This window comes from Antedon bifida, chromosome 9 (assembly GCF_963402885.1).
Source record: "Antedon bifida chromosome 9, ecAntBifi1.1, whole genome shotgun sequence".
Taxonomy (NCBI): domain Eukaryota; kingdom Metazoa; phylum Echinodermata; class Crinoidea; order Comatulida; family Antedonidae; genus Antedon; species Antedon bifida.
In genome coordinates this window covers 15,184,486-15,205,002 of record NC_136234.1, presented here as the reverse complement: position 1 = coordinate 15,205,002, position 20,517 = coordinate 15,184,486, and the positions used below count along the sequence as shown (strand labels likewise).

Genomic DNA, 20,517 nt, shown 5'->3' with positions numbered 1-20,517 from the left:
TTTTTAATATTTTAATACAGTACGCACTTTTTGATATGCATTTCAGTGTCTTTAACCACAGTGCATCCTTACCATCTAACATCATCATTGTGGCCCATATAATGACGTTGCAGGCCCTCTTCAACATTAAACAAGACCACAGTGGCGGCCATGAAGTATACAATTTCACCGGTCGGTAGCAGATGGAGATTACTGCGACAATCACGTCCTCGGTAACCATACCTGGTAAAAATTACTAAGGAAAACCTTAAAAATGACTGGTTGAACTAGTGCCAATATACATTAGTTGGGTAACATGTTTTCTTGGTTCAAGTCCAATAACAGATTTGTCTTATCGCCTATTAGTGCACCTCTTCTCATAACAAGATTGAGGGGAAAAAACCCCTAGCCATCAGCACAAGCTCGTGGTCTAGAGGTATGAACGCCAGGCAAGTGATCTGGAGGTCGTGGGTTCGAGTCCCACCCGAGAATTACTCGTATTTTCAATGTACTTAGTATAAAGTACAAATTACATCAGAGTAGGACAAAACATCTGACCAAAGATTGAGAAAGGAATGGTTTCTGATGTACTATATGAGGAGGGATATAAAGCCTAGACTGAGCCAATTTTAAGCATAACCCATTTATAGTAACATATATATATAAATATATCATTTGTTATTAATATAGAACATGCATAGTGTGTATCTCTCTCTCTTCTTGCTCTAAGGTTGAACACTATGACTTTATGGTGATACTAAGGACTTATATGAACTGCAGGCCCCTAGAACTACTATAACACTGAGGCGCTGTATTAAACCACAACGCCGGGAAAACCTCTACCTACAGTACACGAATGATGCACTGGGTTCTCATACTGTATGTGTACACTGGACATGAGAAGAACTATGGACAAGGTGACTCGGTTATAAATAATAATGAGAATTTAAAATTATTCTTGTTATTAAGGCTACTGCATAGTAAAATTTCGTAATTTCTTGAGGATACATGAATTACTATAATGGAAGTGATAAATCATAAAATGCATTTAGCAATTTGTGAAAAACTCAATTTACGAGTACTTTACAGTAGTAGGGCACATGCTGTGAAATCTCATAATGGCCTAGATACTGTGACTGGTTTAATGGTTCAGAATAAACTGAACAACATGTACTAGAAATTATAAAAAAGATAAAAGACGTATACAATTTTTTTAAAAATCTAATCAAAGTCTCATTGTTTGATGAGATGTTTCGGTAGAGTAAACTCCATCAAACTGGTTAAGTCAGGGGCAGATCCTCCCACCCCCTCGACCTCTTTCATTTAAACACATTAATATGATCAACAACAAATAAGTTGACCTTTTTGGTTTTACAGGCATCAAGGATACATCCACTCCATCTTTAACTTTTCAGCAGGAGCTGATATCTTGGATCCGATGTCAAAATTCTCTACGTCTGATGGAACATAAACGGTAACTGGGCGCCCTCTCATATATATGCGAACCAATCCTTCTTCTGCAAAATTAACGTAAAATAATATTAATCATCATTGACCTGTTATATCAATTAATATTATTATACATTTCAAAATATATATTTTTCTTATTTTGGTGGCAGTTAATATTGCAATTTTTTAAATTTTTAAATAAACAATGTGCATCTGCCATTTTATTCCACTCGTTAAATTTAAGATCAAACTTTATGTGACAACAAAATGTGATGTGCCCATATATGGACATGATGATGTCATATAAGTACTATATTTGTGCATATCACTACCATATTTGGGCAAATCACACTTTTTTTTTGTAAAAATAGTTTGATAGTGTAGACAGAGCTTAAAGCATTGCACTTTTTTCTGCATAAAATTAAAGCATTTTTAGTATAAGTAGAATATTATTACAGATGATTAATGATGCATGTTGGTTCACGCCAGAGATGCAATCCATAGAGAAACAACATCACCATTAAGCAAAGACCAGGCAAGTGGAACATTACAATAATATTTATGCAAAATCCACAAGATCTTATCAAGGCTTTTTATAGATCCAATATCAAAAACTAAAGTCATTTGGGAAGAACATCAAAATATTTGTCATGTATCAAAAAAAATTATGATACATTTTTAAAATACTCTTTCCTCTCTTCTTAGCTTTTTTTTTTAATCGACCTAATATCAAAGTTAAAGTCAACAAATAGGAACACACATGATTCCTGTATAATTTCATTTATTTGTTCGACAAAAAACATCTGAAAATACTCTCTTTTCTGGCGTATGCTTTATGCATTAAAGATAACATTACATTATTTAAATACGCTCTCCTCACATTATATTACTTTTAAAATTTACAACTGGGTAATGTGGAAAACGCAAACTTTAAAGCAATACACGTTAGCTTCGCTTTTGTATCCCCTGTCAACTGGCTCATTGGGTTTTCTGTGCCATAAAGGAATGAGAAAAAAAAACAAGAAGAGTGACTATATGTAGACAGAAGGCATGTTATCAAAAGACTATTATTAATCCAAGATCAAGCAAGTAGAACAAAATACTAATTGTGGATATTAAAAGTACACAAGATCTTATCACGATTTACACACCAAAAAAAGAGAGATTAGTATCCGAGATAAAATGAAGAGTTCATATAGAACATAATGACTGAATATATCATATCATATAAATATGACTCATACTTGGCATTTATTCTCACAATCAAGATTATAAAGGTAACCCTCATCTGTATTTATTGAACAAATAAATGTTTGGTGAATTTGAATATGAAAATTGATTTATTATAATATAAAGCTCTGTCTACACAGTTATCAAACTAAAAAAGTGTGATGTGCCCAAATATGGTAGTGATATGCTCAAATATGGCAGTGATATGACATCATCATGTCCATATATGGGCACATAAAGTTGGATAGTGTCTACAGTGCTTTAGAACATATAAAAAGATATAAATTTACCTGCATTGAATTCTGCATCTTTGTTAGGTCTGTGAAGGAAAAGAAACAAATCTAATAAATGTTTGTGTTTTAAAATGTGGATATGTTTTCATTATGATATAGGTTCACCCCCAAATAAGTGGTTTAGTTGGTAGATCTGATCTTTTTTTCGTACAAGGTAATTTTCCAAATGGTGATCAAAATCAATATTAGATTTGGTGATCCATCCATAAAATAGAACTATTGATGTAAAAGTTTATGAAACTTTTAGATTGAGGGGATTTTTGTATTTTGACTGGTAAACCGTGAATATGATTTTTATGACAATTAGTGGTAACCCAGTACAAAATCTAAACATGTCAATTGAAACAACAAAATATAAAGCAATATTAAGCATAAAAAAAACAATATAAATCACAGAATTTAACAAATATATTTTGTATTTATAAACAAAAGAATATAATCAGCCATAATCTGTGTATAGTCACTAAAATTCCTGAAATAAAGAATGTATAAAGCAAAAAGAAAATGAAAACATGTTTGTTTTGCAAAATATTCTAAAAGAAGCCATGACTAAATTATGTTTCTTTTGTATTTAAATTTATTTTACACATAGATGACAGCAGTAATGAACTAATTCAGAGATATACCGAAAAGGAAAAATACTTAAAATATCAAACAGTTAATCCATGTCACTAATTTATTAATTTAACAAATCTCAACTCTTGGGAGATTAAAAAATAAATAAACGTACAACATAATATATTATAGAAAATATTACCTTTTTCTCCCATACATCTTTAAAAATGTTGTTAGTTTGATCCGTCGATATAAAATACGATAAAAATTCAACAATCAACGCACCATGATCACCCTTTGGGCTGGGACTTCCTAATATAAGGCACCATGACCTGACGGAGTGGCCTCAACCACTCTATCATGGGGAAGATTTAATGATTTGCCATAGTTTGTTCACTATTTTAATAATGTATAACACCTCTGTCAAAAGTGGTAATACCCAAAACTGTTCATTAAATAATAGTTACGAGAAAATTAACTAAAATATTCTTCCTTTCAATATTTTAATTTTGAAACATTTCTGAGGAAAAAAACCTTGGACTTTGAATGGTTTATTCCACAGGAAAGCTTTTATAACTCAATTTGTGGAATTTTTTTCCCACTAATTTTCGTTAAATGGCTTTGGAAATCCAGGCACCAAGATATGCATGTATGTCGTAATGGCACAAGACTACAGGATTTTCAAATGTATGGTTGGGAAAATAGGTATTGCATATTTAAATGAAATATGAACAATTTACTGAAGGTATAAAATTGTATGGTAAATCATATTCTTTTACAGGTTTTCCAATATTATGATTGAAAATTTCATAACTTTAAAAACTTTATGAATTTGGATTAAATTAAAAAAATAATACAGTAAAACCCTGATTAAGGGGACACTTTTGGAACACCAAAAATTGTCCCCGTTTGTAGGGTGTACTCTAAACAGGGGTCACCCAAAGTATATGGTATTTTGTAGGCTATTATACATAATTTGTCCTTAGGCCTGTACATTTTTTACTATAATGTTTTTATATTATTGTTAGTTGTGATTGGAGACACGCCCTTTTTTGGTCCATTACAATTTTTGTCTCTCCTTAACGTTTTACTTTTATGTTTCATAAAAAATGTTTAAACCAGGAAAAAAAAAAAAGGCTTACAAGATCAAACCATCCTTCTGAGATAAAATGAGCAATTTATAGTTGACGTTGAAATTAAATTAGATGATTTTGAAATTAACTAGGTCCTAGGAGAAACAAATTCAGGTAGTGTTACCATCTCTACCAGTAATACTACATGTCCCGACACCATTATGTCTAGAACTAGATGGATAGAGTTATGTTATGCTAGGTTATCCCTAATGTATGCGGCAAATACCATTCACAAACAATATCAATTTAACAATACCAATCACCTTCGATACCAGCAGATGTGAATATTCTATGCATTAATATAACACTGCTTTCAAACACATCTGATCGAACACTTTCAAAAATCCAAAAATTATTAGCTAGGTAAATGAGTTATTCCACTAATCTGTCCGCAAAACAAAATCACGCATTACAAATAAGCTTTAATTCGGTGATGAATTAGAGGCTAATTGACGGACTTGCTCTTGGAAACCAGTGCATATTGACAGTCAAAAGATAATATTATATCCTTTAATAGAAACATTTATTTTTAAACAATATAGAAATCCAGAGTAATACTATTTACACTTTAAGTGGTGGGCCTAAACCTGGTATCGTATATTTACACATGTAGGGAAAGGTCCGAACACAGGTGAACGAAAATTGCACATTGCCAAAATCATTTTTTCATTGGCTACATTTCGGCAGGGGCCAAAACAGTTTTAAGGACCTAGTTCAGTGCATGTGTACCTTATCGATTATCGGGTATTAATTATCTATTTACTACTTGTAAATCAAATGGGTGTGTCCTCACACAGGTTTATATATCGTTGTTTATTATGACTATACTACATTAATTCATGATGGTGATTTTACAAAAAAGTACAGTTAAAGCACAACATTCTAAATGTTGAGTTTCAGTTGGTATGTCACATTGTGTATAATATTATTACATTCTAATTTAATATTTTATGAATAACAATACTAATAAAAAGAATAAATGAATTAATTAACATAACAAGTATGCTTTGTGCAAATAATGGCTTAAATTCAACTTCTAACAATACTCCTACAGTACTCTGCTAAATTGGTAACAATTGGTAACATTTCATACAATGCAAAATAAGTTTAATTATATTGATTTAATTTGGTAACAATTTGTTCCTTTTCATTCCAATGAATTTTATGAATTACCTATTTATCATCTAAACAATAATATTTTATTTCATCAACTGATTCGTCTTCAGTAACACCAAATAACCATATCAAAACCAAGCTGTCGCCATAGCTGCTAGCCCATATGCTAGTGTACATTTCAGTTGGTACAATAGATACATGCCAATATGGGTACACAACTCACATACCATCAATAGTGGCCGATTGTTAGTTATACCTAAGCACAGACTTTATCATTTATCACGCATCCTTAAGTCTGTTTGAACTTTATGTTGTCTGTCAAAACACAACTCATATCAAGTGAAAGATCACTGTAAAGTTTTAATTTAATGAAGCAATTTGGATGAGATTTTCTTTTATTATTTTGGTTGTAACTAATTTTAATGAGCCTAAGATTGGTAAATTTAATTGACATAAAGTACTATCAGTATTACACAACTATAAAACCAAGTCAGATGTTTTATCCAACTCCTGCATGTTCAGTACATTGTGAACAGTTTGCGAAAAAATTTGTAAGTAATTTCCGAGTGTGACTCGAACCCACACCCTCTAGAACAACATTCATACCTCTAGCCCAGCGATCTTGTGTTGATGGCTAGGGTTAGATTCAAGACCAAGGAAGCAGCGAGTACACAAACAGGATGATAATTTATCTAATGAAAAACGTCGGAAGTTTGCTCTAATGTTCAATACTTTGAGAGCACTTTTCTTTAATTTTTCTTCCGCTATCAAAATAGTATACTTGTTATATTACTTGTTTTGATCTATAATATAGTGACATAGTAAAATGGCTGATAGGTGCATTAAAAAAAAAGCAAAACAAACGAGTAAAAAAAAACAATAGAAAAAAAAATCTTAAAAGCTAAAACTGTAACCATAGTACCATGGAGGAAAAATGATAGTACATAGTAACATTTGTATATAAAAGAATGACCAAAGAAAAACAACAGTAAACGGCAACTCATAGTAATTCTGTAAAAATAACCAAATTTAAATATAAAACAAACATTATATTGTAATTAGGATGCACTACCTTCCTGCAAAAAATAAATCTTTATTTCACAACTAAAACTCACCCAGATGTGGACGATCTGCGTCCAGATAAATTTGTCAAAGACGAACTCTTCTTAGCGGAACTGAAAAAGAATCCTTCGGTTAAACGTTTCCGCCCAGATTTTACTGGACCTAATGTTCTTGTTCCGCTAGTCAACTGTTGCTAATAAACACTTTGCAATCTTAACTTTGTGAACAATTTTGAATTTGGTTAGCTCGGATTTGAAATTGAAACATTTAAACGAACACCTATTCAAGTGACTTACTTAACTAAGAGTTCTCATAGGTGGTAAATACCGCACCATATCTTATTGAGACAATTTTGAATTACATAGATGAAAAGAACTCTGGTATTGAATGTTGTTTTAAATAATTCAAAAGTCAACAAATAGCCATAGCAAACAGAGAATGCCAATATTCAAGTTCATATTTGCTGAAAGTATAATCATTTCAGGATGAATGATTTAGGAATTTAAATGTTAGAATTAATTTAAAGCTATGAACAGAATTTAATCCAAATTGTTTTAATACACCGGTATTATTCTACGCGACAGATTTTGGCAGTAAATTGATTTTACAAAGTGTTATCACTTAACAGTTGGCAGCGTGCCAAGAAACATTGTACACTGCATCATCCAATTTTGCTGGTATAAATATGAAAAATGTAAATAATACCCAAAATGATTTACCGTTATTAAAGATTAACTAACCTTTTTGGAAAGCGCGATTTTGCAGCTCGTGCTTTTGAAGCCGATGATGGGCGTGCAGAATTTGGCCGAGGAGATGCAGAAGTGCGCGGCATCTTAAAATCACAGAAAAATAACTTGCACTGGTGTAAGCTAATTCACAATCACATGCAACAAAAAGTTTCTGCAAACTGGTTAGCGAGAAGACAGCGGCAGACAATCAACAACACAGTAGCTAAAACAGTGACTGGTCTTTACAACTAATACTATCACAATACCACACCTACAACAATCATGATGATATGATGAAGGTCATTTAACTTTTATTGCTTTCAACTATAGTATTCAACCGGAAAAATAGTAACAGTCTGTAAGAGCACTTTAGCTTTGATAACTAGATGCTGCCCTCTGTTGGTAGGCTTTCACAGACTACATTTCCAGGCCACCTTAAATTAAACTACTTTCTATTGACTATGCTTAAACATAATTATTACCACATCTCATTGCATACAATTTTAAAGCATTCTTTCTCTGAATTTGTTCTTGAAATTGCTGAACATTTAACGCTTAAAGCATTGCTTTTTTTTAAGCAGCATATATTTCAAAACCTTTGCAGAATACTATGTAATACAAACTAAGCAATGAAATTTGAGAGCTTTAGAGCATTAAACAAAATCTGGTATTCCGATATTTGACTGTACTATTCTGTTAAGATGCGTATTCCTTCTAAATAAAGCATAGTTTCCAAACCTAACCAAAGATATAGCTATGAGACAGAAACTAAAATATGTAAACAAAGTTTTGGCACAGATAAGCTACCAATCAAAAATACTCAAAGATTGTTTTTATAAAACTAAATCTAAAAGCTCACACTACACAGCCTAGACATAGACAACCACAACTGACACCTTCATCTTTCCATTAGCAATCAAATATTCCCATAACCTTCTATAACTAAGCAGAGACAACTGTAATATTTGCGCTTCATTTTTTTCCGTTCTTACCATTTTTTGTGGGTGTTAAACGTTCCTCCCGTTCGCCACTTGTTAGATTTTAACGTTACCGTTTCTCCTCGGACTCTTCTACTTTTACTCATATTTTCCTTAGTTGGCAAGATGAGTTGCACTTTCTTCTCCTTACTGGATGTTGTCAGATCTATACTTGATCGTGATTTTTTCAAATTGCCAGCTTTTGAAGATCTACGAGAAGATGTATCTTTTGTGTATGTTTCTGTAGACCACATTCTGTTCAGCTTTTTTTGTGTAGTTGGTGGTTTGGCCTCGTTACCTGGTAAACAATCTAAATACCTCTGAACAATGTTAGACTTTTTGTTCTCTTGACTTGCAACCTCAGATTTCCAGTGCTGTGAATATTTCTTCTCATTAGCAGATGGTAAAGTAGCAACATAAGGCGTACTTAATGAAGGAAAATCTTTTTGCGGCGATGCATTTACCTGCACTTCTGATTTGCATTTTCTTATTTTGCTCACAGGTTGCGTTTCAGACAGGCTCTCTCGTCGACCTTTAGTTTCTTTCGGTGTTATTTCTTTCGGAGTATAAACACGCAATTGAGACATCCATTTTCTCATGTTGTTTCCTGGAAGACCAGGAAGTTCTTCGGAGAAACTTGGCCGCACGGAACTACGGTTTCGTTCACATACCTGATTTTCTGACTTGCTCCTCTTTAAGTTATCAGCAGTATGCTTATGTCCCCCCGTTCTATGATGGTGCTTTCTATGTATGGCTTCTGGTTGATCAACACGAGCTTCAGACTTCCATTGCTTTGAATGTTTCACCTGGTACGCCATACCTGATATAGATGCATTCCGTTCCATAGCATGTGGTGTGCTTGGGAAGATACCAGTATCCATTGATTTTGCTTTAGTTAGGTAAGTATCAATAGAAAGCTGTTCATACTTATCAACAGTGTTGATGGTAGCATTAGATGGATAAGAAATTGTCGTTTGTACATCTATACTCTTCATTTCACTACTAAAAAATCATTTCACAAATTATTAATTAATGATTTATAAATAACAGTCTCATGCAATTGAAACATTCTTTGACCTTTGACACATGAACCATCACCAGAATTGTAATGTATTATCTACTCTTTTTCATCCACAGCATCTAAAGCTACAGCCTCTGAATTTAGGCTGACATTCAAATTTTGTTCAATTGCGACCTGGTAACACACAGTCCAAATTCCAAAACAAAAGTCCACGAAAAATCTAAAACTACTGTACAATTACGATTTCAATGATTTATCCTAAATGCCTGACAATAATGATTGTGGTAACTATTGATATTGTATTTTTTATACACACTTTAAAACCAGTCACTGTTTTTAAATATGCTGGATCGTCGTCATAGGCAATGTAAAAGCAGAATATCGTTGAGCGCTACCCATCATCTACAACAAAAGTTCACTAACAAATGTAAACTCATCCACCCCAAGCAACTATAGTGTATTCACCATTACTGAACTTTACAATCCCCACAGTAATAAGTAACTTGTGCAACATAAACATTGTATAGCATACACAACATGCATACTATAAACTTCATGCAAATGCTATATAATATGACATATGCATCAACTCCATTGTAAATTTTAACTGTGCTGTTAGTCAATTATGAGAATGAAGGCATTTGCCTTGGACGTTAAACAGGTCAGTTAAACCAAGGAGGTATAATACCTCCATGGTTAAACCAGTAAAATAATTACTTTTTTAAAAATACACAGGAAAGACTGGAAAGGAGTTTATTATATGTGCTTGGCTACTCGCTTGATAGATATTGAAAATGGTAGCTACTGTAGAACCCCTTAAATGAAGACCTTCGGGACCAACAAAGTATCTCTTTAATTCAATAAGGGTTTCCCCTGAATATGGGTTGGCCATATATAAATATACATATTTCAGATGTTTGCCATACTCTGACATAATTTTGTACTTTATACATACTAAAGTACAATGAATTCTCAAGTGGGACTTAAACCCACAAGCCTGGCGTTCATACTCTAGACCACTGAGCTTGCGCTGATGGCTAGGGGGATAGATTTGAGCCCAACTTAACAGTGGGTACTGTACAGGATGATAATTGTATTTAACTACAGTGGAATAGCTTTGCGTCAGGAAGTTGAGTAATTGGTCAGATGTTTTGCCCTATATTGTCATTTCAGTTTCAGAGGAAATTGTTTCCTGAATAGGGGGTGTCCCAAGAAGAGGTTCTACTGTATACCAATCAATGTATGTAATACTTTTACTAGCTATAAATATCAATGTACTTATATACTGTACATTTTTTTAAGCAAGTGAGATCTAATCATTTATAGATATGACACATGAGGTTATGGTTTCCTTTGGCAAGATGCACTAACATTAAATTGTGTTGAAATTGGTACCAGCTGGGAGAGTTTGAGATGCAGAACTGCATATGATCAAACCAGGAACTAATGTACCTTAATTACAGGCCTACACTACCCTTACTAGTTGGTTCATCTTATATTTTCATAGATATCTAAATATGTTTGAATGTATTTATATTTTGCTTTGATTCAAATGTAAATTCTGTAAACCCAACTTGTAAAAAGCAAATCACCGAATCAGAAACATGGATAAATAATTTTTTCTTTGAAATAAATAAATAAATTCTAATTCACCGCATCATACCTTATAGTAGGTTTCCAGAAACCAAAATAGTCAAAATAGTAGGGACTGTTTAGTAAAAATAGAAGCACAGTTACCAACTACCTTATAGTGTATTATATTTAATATGATATTTTATGATATACTTTTAAAAATCTAGGAATGATATGATATTGAATGCAATTGTATACATATGTTACGACGAGAGAAAATTAAACCTTTAGGAGCCAGAGAGCACCTGGCACCACATAGAGGACCAACAGCAGAAGGATGATGCAATGAGTGTAAAGAATCTAGTTTTACAACAGAAAAACAACATAGGCATTTCTTTAGAATCATAGGCAATGCAAGACCTACAGTATATAGATCTTTATCTGAGAAAAAATAATGACACACCAATGATGGCAATGTTTAAGCATACTATGTAGGTGACATGGACATGTGATGTAATATAATCTATTCATTTTGATTTTCCCATAATGCAATGGTGTGAAGCTGCTGTGGGTACTACCAACTGATGTAACAGCCATGACATGCAACCTATCCTATATGACATGAAAACAAAACCTTCCATTTATTATTGGTTAGTGTACTTTAAAACTGCGTAATGTATTGCATCATTTCAGGGAACAGCTTTGTGACATTATTTTAAACACTAATTGCAAATCATTGCTAATCTATTAATAGAGCATTGTATAAAAAAATCTAACATTGCTGAATAAATGTTAAAATATTCATGTTTGTGGCCAAGTCAGAGAGCTGTTCCTCAACTCTGCATAATACATGACATGCTATACCATGCAAGTGTACTCTAGTAGGTCTTACCCGGCTGGGAAACTGCCACTGTCAGCTGAGCTCCACCTCTTTAGCTTGTCACTACCCGAAGAGCTGCCGCCACCGTATGATCGACGCTTTGAATCTGGAGTCGGTGGTCGTTTATGGCGTGACGTACCATTAGGAACGGACAGTTTGGACGGTAGAGTCTGATTTAGCATTCCTATAAAAACATATAAAGCACAAATAAATAATGTACAGTGTTTGTTGTATTATTATTATTGTGTGTATGTTTTAAAATAGAACACAAATTATAATCTGTATGAACATATTTTCCTCAATAAACGTCCGAGATGAATGGCTCCATAATGGTAAACAATTATCACATCTAACAAAACTCTTAAAATGACTGGGTTTCCAAAATATAATAAACATGTTTTAAAGTAATTGAAAACAAAAACATTTATTTACAATAGCAGCGAAAATGACAAATATAACACAACATAAAAAAGACATTAAAAACTTAATTAATAAAAAGAACAAGGTTGTAAACATCCAAAATAAACAATAATCTTGTACTCAAAACAATTGATAAATTCATCTATTAAAAAGCAATAAGCACATCTTCATCAAAGGATTTGGAAAAAAACAAACAAAACTGCAAAACTAAACTATAGTCTATGAGTCACCGTACCTGATGAATCTTTCACAGCTCGCATTGGTGCCGAACCACCTGTAGGAAAAAACAGCTCCGTAAAAATCATTTTTGAAACAATTGGAAAGACCACAATTCCAACACGGACACTTTGCGAGGTTAGCACTTGAATGAAGCAAATGAAATGACGGCGATACCATGCAGACATTTTTATTTTGATGCGAGTTATTTACAGGGTTACAATAAAATTACTAAATGAAATATTAGTAGCATGCACCTTGCAGTCGATCTAATGTTAAAAATATTAATTTAAAAATAGGGTTTAACATATACCATTGTGAAATGTTAGATTAGTGTAGAGATTGTGTTATGTTATATGGTACTATAACCTCTAACATACTGCAATGTAGAATAACTTTAAATAAAGTTATAAACTTTTCAAGTAGCCATAGTTAAACATCATTATTAGAGGCCTCAGGTAAATTGACTATTGAATGTCCATAGGCGTACGAGGTTAAAATGTCCACTAACTAACTTAAGGTCTCTTTTTAGAAGTAATACAATTTATTTAAATTTTGCTGCTCTTGTTCATCTGACCTAAGCCAGTAGACTTTTTGTTTGTTTGGGGTTTTTTTTTTGGGGGGGGGGGGGGGCGGTTGCAGTCTGCTAAGTGCACAAGGAAACTAAACCTATTGTTGTATAGAAGCCTCAGATATTTATTGAAGATTAATCTTTTCATTATGGAATTAGGACGTCAACAAAGGTTTTATCTATAATTACACAATAATTATTACAGTAGTTATATTGAGTGAAGTCAAACAATCTATTTTGATTTGAGGCAATAAATAGTAAACATTTCTATTTATTTTACTTTACAATTTAGAAAAAGCCATGTCATACCGGATTGACAACTGAAAGATGAATTACTTGCTGATTAACTATGGAATCAGTAGGGAAGCTAAATAATACACGCATTAAGCGCATCATTCATCACATATTGTAAATTAAAATTCTTAATGACTTCCCATACATCAGGCTACTATCATTGCAACATAGATGCTAATGAATTTCTAGCTACCAATTACAAGCATTTAATATAGTAGTACTGGTTGTCTATCGTAAAAAGGTCTATAGTAACTATTAGTTTAAAATTCACGCTGGCCCCCACCCATAAAGCTCCGTTTCCTATTGTACATCCCAGTACTATGTAGTATACTGCTGTACAGGAGAGACGATATTGAATTGAATAAACTATATACAGTACTATAGTTTAAATACTATTTTGTTGTCACTGTACTATACATTCCAAGGTGTTATGTAGTACACTACCAACTACTAGGACAATTAGTCAATCTTGACTTGCATACACTATCTATAAAGTACAGTACTGTAGGTGAAATTTAATCAACCAATCACAATTGTTTTGTTTTATGAAATTTATAGGGATGGAAAGTGATACAGGAATTTGTAAAAATCAATAGGAAACACTAATCTACCGGCCCAGTCAAATAGTAGTGAATATTGATTTAACCTAGTTGATAAATTACACTGATAAAATACGATAGTAAAATCGGACATACAGGTCGAGCTTACTACACTGTACAAGAAAACAGGTAGTAAGCTTACAGTTCCAGTGTTGATGGAATAAACTACCAATAAAAATAAAAAAATTTATTTTTTCAGTCAGCATTTGAATTGCCATGTTTGTAGTGGTAAAAAAAAGACCTATATAGAGTTTACCAGTGCCAAGACAGTGGCTCAAACTTGTGTGCACATCTATTCTAAAAGTGTACACCAGGCAGGATAAACAATAGTGTACTGTAAGACTGTACATTCTTATTGAAAAAAGCAAATACATAAAATTATATAGCTCTTTGAATTCACTTTGCCGCATCCATACAAATAAAATATGCTAGGATACCTCGAAAACAGAAAAAGATAGAAAACGCTAAAGGTACAATTGAAAGTTGTTGTAAATATATATCAAATATCAACTAGATTATGTAGTAGACATTGGGGTGGGCATCAACGATAGAAGGTCCCTATCTATTACTATGAGCACATTAACACATTACTTTCAAATTCTACGACAGTATTAATGTACAGTACGCACACAGACAAATACTACAACGTAAAACCTGCTTTGAAATTAAATTTACAAAGGAAAAACAAACACAGAATGCAAGACACAATATTTGACATGAAATGGTCGCTTACAAATACATTATTTACAAAACAACATTCATAATTAATATACAGTATACCATGGATAATATGCATGAGTGAACAGCTTGTTGAATATTCATGATATATGCTGAAGACCGATGATTTCTATGCATAAAACAACAAGGAGACAGACAGACACATAGTACATATTCTAAAGCTCTGTCTACACTATCAAACTTTATGAGACGAAAAAATGTGATGTGCCCATATGGACATGATGATGTCATAATACTACCATATTTGGGAATATCACTACCATATTTGAGTACATCACACTTTTTTTGTCAAACTACTGTAGTTTGATAGTGTAGACAGAGCTTAACACAAAAAACAATATTAGTAAAATAAAAGCTTCATTAGTGTTTGTATTAGAAAAAAAAGAAATATCGATAATATTATGGTGCAAATTTGAATGCTATTGTTAGTTCACAAAATCAGAATCATAAAACAACCACAAACAATGATAGAATCAATACAACCATGTTTTAAATTACAAAGTATTGATGAAGTTTAGAATATAAAATATATATATACAATAATGTATTAATAATTTGAAGCCACAATGCAAACTCAATGAAAAGATATTCAATCAATCTGACATCTTTTAAAATAAATATACTATCTGTTTTAAGCTCTGTCTACACTATCAAACTGTATGTAAAAAAAATGTGATGTGCCCATATATGAACACGATGATGACACTTTTTTTGTCAAACTAGTTTGATAGTGTAGACATAGTTTTATATATTGTCTTACAAAACAGTACACATTTTGTACGAGTGACTGTAGATTTTCCCAACATTTCACCCACCTTTCCCAAAAGGATAATATACATAGAAACGGCCTACTTTAGTGTACAGTACACTGGTGTGTGATGATATTAGAAAGATAAATGTTCTCCATTTTTACCTTTACTTTTATAAATACCTACCTCTAGATGTAACCTTTCTTGTATCTTTTTTGTTCTCTACATCACCTAGACGACGGATAACATCAGCCATTGCTGATTTTACTATAGATTTCAAACTTCTCATCCCCCCCTCCCACACAATTTCAGTAAAGATCTACTTCTATATACTAAATACTGAGATGATTCTCAGTAACCGTATGTAAAATTTGTTCAGTATCATTGGCGAATTCTGTAATACATTGTCACATATGTATCACATGTGATGCCTGTATCATAGGTCATAATAAGCTTATAAGCTTACCTTATCATAATACAGACACAACAAGTGATATTATGACACTGTATAATATAGAATTTGCCTATAACATTGGGCATACAATGCCATGTGATGCATACAGAGAATCTGATGATAAATGTTCTCCAATTTTGTTTACCTTTACTAATATACCTACCTCTAGATGTAGTTTTTCTTGAATCTTTTTTGCTCTCAACATCACCTAGACGACGGACAACATCAGCCATTGCCGTCCTCATACACATCAGCTCGTCTCCTTGCTCTTTGACCTTCTTCTCCAGTTCAACGACACGCTCATGGAGGTCCAGTCCATAGTCATTTGTGGTGTACAAAAGATCATCTAGAGAGGAATAAGAATTAAAAGCCAAACAAAAAAGATTAATATTTGGCAAAGACAATAAAGATGAGATGGAGAGGAGGAAGTTAAAAATCGATATTACGTTTCTTGCTAGACCATTTGGGACAATAATAAAAAATTATTTTTTATAACCTGTAAATCTGTTCAGAGAAACTAACAATTAATTAAATAAAATTAATTGTAATTAATCTAAAAAACAACCAAACCAATACCTTCATATACCAATGATTCCAGTTGTGAATTATTTTCAAGAGAATCAACTTCAAATAAATCTGAATCTTCCGATCTTTCATAAACAAAATATTGCTTATTACCAAACATGCTTTAGACACCAGAACACAATTAAATATAAAAATTCTTCACAAACCAAAAGTTCTAATTGATAAATCATTTATGATATTATTTTCCAGTTTGTTGTATTTGTTGGGTCGGGCATGAGCAAGAATTTCACTTTAATTGCTGCATTGGAGTTGTGTTCGTGTTGTGGAGCAGATGATATTGTGATGTCACCCATATAGTTTGGTGTAATGTACATATTTGGAGCAACATCAATGGGCACAGATGGTTCAAAAGAAACAAACCAAAAAAAGGCAACATACAATGAGTATCATTGATTGTCATCATTTAATTTAATACAGTAGAACCACTCCTTCAAAATAAGGAGGAGCAACATTTTGGTGACCAAGCCTTATTAAGGTGATTTGGTCCTGAAGCATGGGTTCATTCTGCTGTATAAACCACTCAAGGAACATCATAGGAAAACATATTTATACTATAGTACTGTACACAACATGGGAAAAAACTATCATCTTAATCTTTATTGATTGATGATATCAAACATAATTCGATGAGATAAGTAATTGTTGTGTTCTTTATAAGTTTAATCTGTAGATAAGTATTAGTTCATGTTTAATTACTTTTATGATTTACCTTTAATTTATTGTTTTGTTCCAATAAAAGATTGTTGTTGATACATAATATTCACATTTCAAGAGTTACCGACACTGTACACATATAGTATAAAATATTCTCAAAAAATTTCATCTGGTTTCAAATGGATATTTAAAAAATAAATGTTAACGAATATGAACATCAACAGAGACCAGGGAGGACATGAACTAATCCACATCTACGATGACTTAATAAAAGGGGACACCCAAGCATCCAAAGGGGGACACCAGCAGAAAGCTTAACATCAGACGAGAGATGGCGCAATTCACCGAACCATGACGAATGACAGAACATCATGTCAACGTCATTTGCGTGACCAAGGCTACTGAAAATAGCCGAAACGTAGCAAGTAAGTACTTGACAACTGGTTTAACAAAAAGTTAACATTTATTTTTTAAATAAGTATAAAATATGCCAAAAAATACTACATAAAAATACAGTATTTTATTAAATAAATCACAGTACTGATACATGAATGTATTAAATTCCTATTCATTCATTGATTTCCATTCAATAATAACCCATTTATGTTTCATCCAATTATTATCTCTTAGTTATACTTATTAAACAAATACACAATTAATTTAATTCTCATGAATAAATCTTGTGGTAAGGTCAATTATTTTCAAAAATAAAGGAACTTCCTCATCAATCAAAAAGCGTTTGTATACCAGTGTAGTACAGTAAGCATCGCCCGAATTAAATCATTTTACAGTATTTATTATTATGTAATAGTACTGTATGTGTTCACATTCACCACTGTTTTAATATTAATAGATAGGTAGTGATTTTATATAGTCGTATTCATTTGCTTACTTCTTGGTGGAAGAAGAATATCTTTTATTACTATAAATTACCAATTTTTTAAATAGTGTATTTACACTGTATGTTTTATCCCTAGTACTATTTAAACTATATTGAATAGACTACTGTACTGTAGTATACAGTAGGCTTAACTGCAACCAGGCATTCGGAAATTGTTTTTAAAATGTAATGACAATATCCTTTTAGATTTAATACAAACTTTAAATTTGAAGGCCAATAGATTTTAAAAGTTGTACTTACAATGTGATTCAATGGGAAAAACAATCTATTGTCATACCTAAACTGACATTGAATGTTATCAGGAACTAAAAGGCATGCGACAGTGTTGTACAATTAAAATAAAAGTTCATATGTAGTGGTACTATATTACTGTAGCTACAGTATCAGTCTAGTTTTGAATTCGTAAATAGTCAAGAATACAGTAGGGCATCAATATCATTAAAGATGTAGTTTCCATCAGTTTTTATAGTTTCTTGGGATAAAACGACTAAACGTTACTGTCTACTGTAGGCCCTACTATAATGTACAGTTAGTAGATATTTAGCTGGCCCCAATGGCATTATGTATTGTGGTATGTACAAATAAACAATACAAAGCTACCACTACAGTATATTCATTATCTAAATTCCCCCAGTATACTGTAGTTTCTTAATTTGAATATCCCCAGTGACATACTGTAACCCAAGGTCAAATGGAGCATATGGGGTCAAATGAAGCATACATGGGGTCAAATGCAACACACATGGGGCCAAAAAGTGTGAATAGTTTGCACAATCATGAGCAAACCTTGAATATAATAATAGTATATTTTGTTGATTATGTGACACATGCGTATGATCATCTCCAGTTCTTAAACCTTAAAAATCTTAATGGTTTGGCTAAAGTGTAGAGCTTGTTGCAGTCAAAGGTTTAACTTCCTTTTTTTCTATGAGTTATAACCAATACAGGAAAAGAGAAGTTGGCCTACATCCTAAAGGGAAACTGAATAGGCTAATGATCAACTAACATTTAATATTTTGCAATAAAATGTTTAGAAATCGCTTAAAAGTCTGTTCCAAAATAGGATTACTGTTTTGTTAGAAATTCCATGTTATTGGATTAATTGTATTCTCTGTACATTACAGTATATAACTAGCCTCTAGAGAAATGAATTTTAAGTAAATAATGTTTGTCGCCATACATAACAGTCCATGCTAAATGAAGGTCTGTTTTAAATAAGGGTTTAAGCTACAGTACTGCAAAAAGTGAAACTGAACTGGACATATAATAATCATTAAATGGCATTCCAAAAATACATTTTTATTTAAACCATTTAAGTAAAGATTTCATTATTCAAAAGAACATAAGAAATAAAGATAATATAGTAGAAAATATATTCTTTTTAAAAATAATGTAAAATGTGGACCCTAGTTTTTAAGTCCAGTTTCCTAAAAAACACTACCTTTCAATGTTTCATTAACTACTGTACTGTTCAATAATAAAAATTTATATTTTCACTTTTTCTTTATATCATGTTTGTGACTCCGAAATGTGCGTTCCATAGACTAGTCCTTGTCCAATAAGGTAGGGAAGAATGAAATAATTTCATGAATGGTGAAGATTTGAAAACAATCAGTCAGTGTTAAATAACACTGAATACACCCAGTGGCCTTGATGCTAAACTGTATTACAATCCACTAAAAGCTAGCATGTTCAAATTTCTTTGACTGATTGAGCTTTATATTATAGTACTTAGTCCTAGTATTATTACAGTAGCATGCATGGTATTACAGTTTAGACAACTAAAAGGGAAGGGAATATAATAGGTAGTGGCTTATATAAAGTAACCTACAGGTACTGTATTACTGTGTGTGTAAGTTGTACTATGATATTGATATAATACTGTACAATTAAAACCAGGTACAATTATCAATCAGACAGAAATGATATTAATAGTTTAAAGGGGGGTTCCGGGTTTAAAATGAATAGTAAAAAATGTAAAATATATTTGTTTGTCTCTTGAACGGTAAAAGTTTCAATTTATATAAGCGCCCGGTGAAGCAGAACGAAGGCTGTGAAATGAGGCCAGATTACAAGTGCAGCTACGGCGATATGACACTGTGTTACAGAATAGGAAATTCGTGAAATGGTCAATCTTCCGACGACTCGTTATCATTAACCATATCAATTACTTTTGTAAAATTATACTTTTCTGATGTAATTTTAGTCGGTCTTCCCATTTATAAAGTCAATTTTCTTTGAAAATTCATCAAAACAGTGAAAAATTAGATATGTTTGCACTTTACGTTTGCCGATTTTCGCACTGACTTAGGGAAAGCCTTCAAAATCAATGAAGCGTAAC

At 32.3% G+C, this 20,517-nt stretch overlaps 1 protein-coding gene across 6 annotated transcripts in view; it reads right to left on the bottom strand.

The window, feature by feature from the left end:
• The window catches only part of LOC144852825 (77 kDa echinoderm microtubule-associated protein-like), a 40,792-nt gene that overhangs the window by 13,236 nt on the left and 7,039 nt on the right, over positions 1 to 20,517 (bottom strand). For 3 of the 6 annotated variants that reach the window (XM_078710845.1, XM_078710849.1, XM_078710850.1), the window contains exons 2-9: positions 16,200 to 16,382; positions 15,769 to 15,813; positions 12,651 to 12,689; positions 12,008 to 12,179; positions 6,871 to 6,930; positions 2,949 to 2,977; positions 1,370 to 1,496; positions 73 to 222 (exon numbers count right to left, since the gene is read on the bottom strand). In XM_078710845.1, the coding sequence (XP_078566971.1) occupies positions 73 to 222; positions 1,370 to 1,496; positions 2,949 to 2,977; positions 6,871 to 6,930; positions 12,008 to 12,179; positions 12,651 to 12,689; positions 15,769 to 15,813; positions 16,200 to 16,382 (805 nt within the window). The remainder of the gene's footprint in view (positions 1 to 72; positions 223 to 1,369; positions 1,497 to 2,948; positions 2,978 to 6,870; positions 6,931 to 12,007; positions 12,180 to 12,650; positions 12,690 to 15,768; positions 15,814 to 16,199; positions 16,383 to 20,517) is intronic. The other 3 variants (XM_078710847.1, XM_078710846.1, XM_078710848.1) reach the window with 3 other exon arrangements.